This window comes from Sorex araneus, chromosome 2 (assembly GCF_027595985.1).
Source record: "Sorex araneus isolate mSorAra2 chromosome 2, mSorAra2.pri, whole genome shotgun sequence".
Classification (NCBI taxonomy): Eukaryota; Metazoa; Chordata; class Mammalia; order Eulipotyphla; family Soricidae; genus Sorex; species Sorex araneus.
The window spans coordinates 260,814,985-260,821,881 of NC_073303.1; the positions used below are offsets into that span (position 1 = coordinate 260,814,985).

General features: G+C 62.0%; 1 protein-coding gene across 1 annotated transcript in view; it reads left to right on the top strand.

The window, feature by feature from the left end:
* Positions 1 to 6,385, top strand: part of FGF18 (fibroblast growth factor 18) — a 29,199-nt gene extending 22,814 nt beyond the window's left edge. The window contains exon 5 of the mRNA XM_055128254.1: positions 5,316 to 6,385. Coding sequence (XP_054984229.1) covers positions 5,316 to 5,582 — 267 coding nt within the window. The 3' untranslated portion in view covers positions 5,583 to 6,385. The remainder of the gene's footprint in view (positions 1 to 5,315) is intronic.
* The last annotated feature ends 512 nt before the right edge of the window (positions 6,386 to 6,897 follow it).

Consider the following 6,897-nt stretch of genomic DNA (forward strand, 5'->3'; position numbering starts at 1 on the left):
CCTCCTGGCTCTGCACTCAGGAATCACTCCTGGTGGTGCTCGGGGAACCCTCCGGGCTGCCGGGGATGGAACCCGGGTCAGCCGCGTGCCAGGCACACGCTCTCCCCCGCTGTGCTGTCACTCTGCCCCCTGGGCTGTGACTCTGGGAGCGGGTGCGGGCCCCTGTTGTTTTCTGGTGGCCATGGGGTCCCGGCCAGTGCATGCTGCGGCGACTGTAGCCGTGCCCGGGGTTTGCCGGAGCAGCGCCTCCGGAACCCAGCCGGGAACCCAGCCGCCGAGTCAGCGCCGGGCCCGAGCTTCTAGCGTTTCAGGAAGATTTTATTACTTTGGAACAGGCCAGAGAGCTGCATGCAACCAATTAGGGCGAGGGGGAGCTGGTGCCAGTGGTTCCGTGACTCCACCATGCTGTTTCGGGGTGTTCACCCCCTCTTTTTTTTTTAACTGGGGGCCCTTCTTGGCGACGTTCAGACACTTGCGTTGGATGGGGCCCTGCTCCCCTCTTTGGAATGACCCCGCTTTCTCCCACCTGTCTCAGGGCTGTGGAGGAGGGGTCTGCAGAGCAGGTGCGGTGCCAGGGGTAGGTGCGGGGGGTCCTGGCAGATCGCTGGTCGGTGGTGTGCTGGCAGCCTCTCCTTGCTGGGGGGAGGGACATGCTTCAGATTTCTTACTCGTTCTTTGGTAAAGGCGGGGGCTCTCGAGTGCCCGGGGGGCGGGGAGCCTCCTGGTTCAGCACCAGGGCCTGACAGGGGCTGGGCATCTGTGCGAGGGGCCCCCAGGGCTGTACCCTGGGATGCGTGTACCTCGGGGGAGGGGCGCATACGGTACTGGGGATCAAACCGGGTCTGCACCGTGCAGGGCCGTGCCCTCTAACCCCTGTTCCATCCCCCCTGCCCCTTTCTGAGTCCTGAGTTGTGAGGCCTGGCCCGGATGACACCCCTGTCCACCCCCCGCTGGCTCACCAAGCACCTCCTTCCTGCAGGGCATGAGACAGAAAACATCGTGCCATGGGGCGCCCCCGCCCCCCTGCACCGACCCCATTTCACAGACGACAAGGCCAAGGCCTGCCCCTCCTGGGCGGGCTCCGCTCCTGCGTCCCACACTCAGCTCGCATTCCAGCCCCGTCTGGAAGGAAAAGATTCCAGCTGCTCCGAGCGCCAAGCGCTAGTAACGGGCAGGGCTCTGCTCCGGGAGTGGTTTGAATTAGTGAGTCCCATGCGCCCTCACCGGGCAAGGGGCTGGGGGCGGTGGGCGCGGGTCCCCTGGCCGGGCCCGGCCTGGCCGTGCGTCTGGGGCTCGGGTGGCGGCCCGAGTCAGACGCTTTGTTCTCCTGCCCACTGCCCCGGCCGCCTCCCTGGCCCGACCCGCTGGGGAGCTGCTGGCCTGGCCCGCGTCTTCCTGCTGGAAGGAGGGGACGCAGTCTGCAGTGCCCGGGGCCTGCCCGCCCCTCCCTCCCTGTCTGCCCAGTGGCTTCCCGGCATCCTGACCCCAGGAGGGATGGCCTGGGGTCAAAAGAGCAACTCCTGTCCCCTCGGGCCGCTCCCGCCCACCGGCTGGCCGCTGAGTCACCGTCCATGGGAGCTGGCCCGGTTTCCTGCCCCTCTCCCTCTCTGCTGGCCGCTCAGCGGGACAGCAAACCCACCCCCCATCTTCCAGACTCCTCTGTCTCGGCGGGTTTGAGGGGCTCCAGAGGTGCTCCCACCTCTGCCCACCTGTCCCAGAGGTGTTTCCTCCTGTGCCCATCTATCCCAGATTTGGCAGGAGGGTCCCCAGCTGACTTCTCCTGTCCCCAGCACCCTTCACTCTCTCTGGCTTCTGCAGCGGCCTGAGTGTCCGCCTTATCTCAGCCGCTCCACCAGGGCAGGGTCCCCCAGACGCTGGGCCTGCTGCCCCCTCCTCCCCCCCCCATAGCCGGTTCTACCCACATCCTTCCCTGACTTGCCCATGAGCTCTGCTCTGGCTTCCTGGGAACAAGGGCCCGAACGAGCTGACATGGGTGGTAGCCTGGGGCCCCCGCCTCAGAGGCGGTGCCCATGTGGTGGTCAGGGCTGCGGCCAGAGAGGGCAGGGGTGGTGGCTGACCCCGGCCCGTCAGGGGTCACTTCTGAGCACAGAATCAACTGGCCCCAGAGTACTGCCAGATGGGCCCCCCTACAGCTCTCCCGCCAAAAAAAAAAGGAAAGTTCCAGAACCTGTGCCCCACTGCTCAGAGGGAGCTGGCGTCCCCGAGCTCCAGCTTCTTTGCCGTGCTGGGGGCGGGGCCCAGCCCCATCTGCCTTCCTGGTCCTTATGCTACAGTAGGGATGCCTTTCTATGGGGACTGCCCTGGCCTTGTCCACTGCAGACCCTGAAAGTCTTTGCTTCTGGGCCCTAAAGCCAAGGCCTGCCCACAACCCCACCCAGGGCCCGCCCAAGGCCCAGTCTGCTGCCTGCCCACAGTCTGTCATGGCCCCGTCCACAGCCTGTCCACTGTGTGGCTCCACCCAGACCCCCATCTACAGCCTGTCCACAGCCCTGCCTGTGGCTCCACCCAGACCCCAATCCATGGCCCCACCCACAGCTTGCCTACCGCCTGCCCATGGCCCCTACAGCCTCTCCATAGCTTCAGTCTATGGCCATGACCCCAGCCATGGCCCCGCCCACAGCCTGTCCACAGCCCTGGCCACAGCCTGCTCACAGCCCCGCCCACAGCCTGTTTGCAGCCCCGCCCACAGCTCTCACAGCCTGTCCATAGCCCCGCCCACAGCCTGTTCGCAGCCCCGCCCACAGCCTCTCACAGCCTGTCCATAGCCCCGCCCACAGCCTGTCCACAGCCCCTCCCACAGCCTGTCCACATCCCTGCCCACAGCCTCCCACAGCCTGTCCACAGCCCCGCCCACAGCCTGTTCACAGCCCCGCCCACAGCCTCCCACAGCCTGTCCACAGCCTCTCCCACAGCCTGTTCACAGCCCCGCCCACAGCCTCCCACAGCCTGTCCACAGCCCCGCCCACAGCCTCCCACAGCCTGTCCACAGCCCCGCCCACAGCCCCGCCATAGCCCCGCCCACAGCCCCACTGTGAATTCTGTGTGTCAGGCCAGGAACCCCCTGACCCTGTCTCAGTGCCCCATCTGTGCAAGGGATGACAGAGGGGCTGGTGGAGCCCCCCTGCACCTCTCTGGTCCTCACTGCATGTCCCTGAACCCCCCAGCCGCCCTTCCAGAGGCGACACCGCACCTGTTTGGGACCTTACTCCCAGTCACTCGCGCAGCACCCGCTCTCTGGCACCCTGTCATTGGGTGTGACCGAGAACAACTAGGCCGTGGGGGCGCGACCTTTCTGTCTCCTGTAGCGAGAGCCCAAGGGCTGGGTCCGCTTTCAGATCAAGATTGGGGACTAGACAGCACACAGGGCTTAAAACGCTTGCCTGGCCTGGTGCTGCCCCTGGTTTGACCCCACGGCATTGCACAGGGTCCCTCGAGCCCTGTCAGTAGTGAGCCCTGAGCACAGAGCCAGGAGTAAGCCCTGAGCACCGCAGACAAAACACAATTAAATCAAAATCCGTCTTCAGAGCAAGTAGGAAGAAACAGGACTCTGGTTTGGAAAGGAGGAGGTGCGAGTCCAATTCCACGGGACCCCTGAGGGTCTGGGGTGCCAGAGGAGTTGGCATTTTCCCAGGGTTTGGGGGGGGGGTTGGGGATGTCCCACGCACAGTGTCTGAAAGCGCCTGGCTGCCACCAGGGCCACGAGGAGAATGTCAGGGAGCCCACGGTGGGCAGCTCAGCCCTGCAGAGCCCTGTGGCTCCCGGGGTCCTGGTAACTGCATTCCAGAGCCCTTCCTCCCCACTGCCCCTGGCTCCCCCGCCACAAGGCTTCCCTCATAGCTCTGCTCTCCCCCAGGCCTGAACCCGGGTCTTGTGAGTGTCCCCGGCCTGCTCCGTGGCCTCCTGGAAACACCCCCGCCTCCAGAGAGTGCTTTCTTTCCCTGCCCGCCCCTTTCTGCAAAGTTCAGCACTTTGTCTGCAAGGCCCAGGCTTGCCCTCTGCACAAAGGTGAACGTTCCTGGAAGCCCCGGCCCGTTTTCCACTTCAAACAAAAGGCTGGAACTCACACCTCACCTCCACGCACGGCCAGAGCGCCAGGCTTCCAACTTGGCCGGGCGGCCGTCCGGAACGAGCGGTGGGGCTGGCCTAAATTTGGAGATGTTCTTTGGAAACTCGAGCATGGCCGATTCAGGCCGGCCAACTCCCGCTTTCCCACCCTGCCACCTTGGGCTCTGGGGCTGTCTCGGGCAGAAGGAGGATGTCTGATCTCTGCCTTCTAGAACTCCTTGGGGCCGGAGCGAGGCCGGGGCTTGCCTGGTGGGGTTCCATCCCTGGCACTCCACGGGGTTCCCCTGAGCCTGCCAGGAGTGATCCCTGAGGGCATAGCCAGGAGTGAGGCCACTGGGTGTGCCCCCCCAGACCAAACCAACCAACAAACAGCACTCCAGGCAGAGCTCTGACCTGAGGGGGACGTGGAAATAACGTTCTTTGGAAATAATGCTGCAGGTTCCCACCGGGCACCGGGCTCGTTACTGCACGCCACGCCTCACCCCTCTGATGTGGGCATCATTGTCCCAATTTCAGATGGCACAACTAGGCAGCCGGAGGTCCCACAAGGCAGCGTGCGAACTGATTTAGCTCAGAGCTCCCCAGTCCAGTGCTCCCGGCCTGGCACAGGTTCCCAGGAAATTCACATCGAGGCTCCGCAATTCCATAGCTAGAAATCTCGGCTCCAGAGGCACGGCAGGAGGCTGGTCATGTGAGAAGTCTTAGGTGGGGGACCCTTCTGCCCCTCGGCAGGACACGCGTCCGAATGGGGGCGTTCCTTTTGCGTTTGCAAGCGAGAGAAGCAAACAGGAAGGGCTGACCAGACCAGAAGGTCAGGGTGCCCAGTGCAGTGGGGTCGGGAGCCCAGGGGCTGTGACCAAGCTTTGCTGTCTCCTCTCCTGCCCTGGGTCTTTGGGTCCTGGGGCGGGGGTGTGGGGGGGGGACAGCTGGTCAGGCCGGGTCCTCCCTCATGGCGGTGACAAAGCTGCCTAAGTTCCCAGTTTGGGGGGGCGCCGCTCACCCCCGGGGCCGCTGGATGTTGGGAGGCTGCCTGGAAAGAGGGTCTTACTGGCGGATCTCTTGGTGGCACAGGAGTGGAGAAGGGGGGGGGCGCAGGACAGAGCCCGGACACCTGCTACGTAAATTGGGGGGGGGCGGGAAGAATGCAAGGGCAGGGCTGTCTACGCTGCTGCCCCCCACCCAGCTCTCTCCCCCCTCACCGCCTCTCCTCTCTCCCCTCTACCCCATAGCCCGACGGCACCAGCAAGGAGTGCGTGTTCATCGAGAAGGTTCTGGAGAACAACTACACAGCCCTGATGTCGGCCAAGTACTCCGGCTGGTACGTGGGCTTCACCAAGAAGGGCCGCCCCCGCAAGGGCCCCAAGACGCGGGAAAACCAGCAGGACGTGCACTTCATGAAGCGGTACCCCAAGGGGCAGGCGGAGCTGCAGAAGCCCTTTAAGTATACCACAGTGACCAAGCGGTCCCGGAGGGTCCGCCCCACGCACCCCGGCTAGGCTGGCCCCGGGGGCAGCGCACCCCCCACCCTGGGCCACCCCGGCCACACTCACACTCACAGAGAACTGCCTCAGAGGAATATTTTTACATGAAAAATAAGGAAGAAGCTCTATTTTTGTACATTGTGTTTAAAAAAAAAAAACAGAACTAGAACTCTTGTGTGGGGGGGGCGCGATAAGGATCTTACGATTGACTTGAAACCCCCCACTGACAACGCGGAGGGACCCACGCCCAGGACCGGCACTTGTCTCTCTCTAGGAACAGACAACGCCCCAGTCGCCCCCAGACGAGGGCGAGAACACGTACACGACACTCGACACTCGGAGAAACCAAAGTCCTTTTTCCCAAAGGTTCTGAAAGCAAAAACAAACAAACAAACAAAAAAACAAAAAAACAAAAACAAAAAAAGGAAAAAAAAAAAGGAAAAAAAAAAAGAGAACGAGGAAATAGTGACATCCTTCTTGTCCCTCCTCCAAAACCTCCCCCCTTCTCGCCCCCTTCCTCGCCCCCAACTCCAACAAAAATCGCTGTCTGGTTTGCAGTCATTTATTTATTGTCCGCTGCAAGCTGCCCCCGAGACTCGCGCAGGGGAAGCGTGCGCCCCGACTTCCGACGACAGACGCCTCGTCCAATCACGGCGACCCTGCATGGCTCGCGGTTCTGGCGGATGCTGCTAAGGCCCCCCCACGACTCACGTGACCTAGTACACCAATGATAAGGGAATATTTTAAAACCAGCTATATTATATATATTATATATATAAGCTATTTATTTCACCTCTCTGTATATTGCAGTTTCATGAACCAAGTATTACTGCCTCAACAATTAAAAACAATCGACAAATTATTTAAGACACCCTGAGGTGGAGTGGGGCCACCAGGCCCCTGTGTGCTCGTCCTTCTGTGATCTCCGCTGCGCCGTGACCAGGCCTTGCTCCTTCCTGCCTGCCTTTGTGCGTGCGTGCGTGCGTGCAAGCAAGCATTCATTCACTCATTCATTCATTCACTCTCTCCCCACCTCCAGCAGTGCATTTGCACTTAAGAGCCCTTGTCTGCAGAGATGAGTTGGCCCTTGAACAAGGTGGGGTTTACACGTGTTTGCCCCGTCAACGGTGTTCCTCCGATTCCTCGCCAGCCCTCTGTTGGTGGGTCCTGAATGCGCGAATGCTGGTGTGGTGTAGACAGAAAACCGGGGGATAGGGCCAGGCAGATAGAACAAGGGCCAGTCTATACATTTTACACGAAGGAGAAATGGGCTTTATCTCCCACCCGCTTTGAAAACTATGCCTGGGGTAGGCAGAGGTGTGGGGCACAG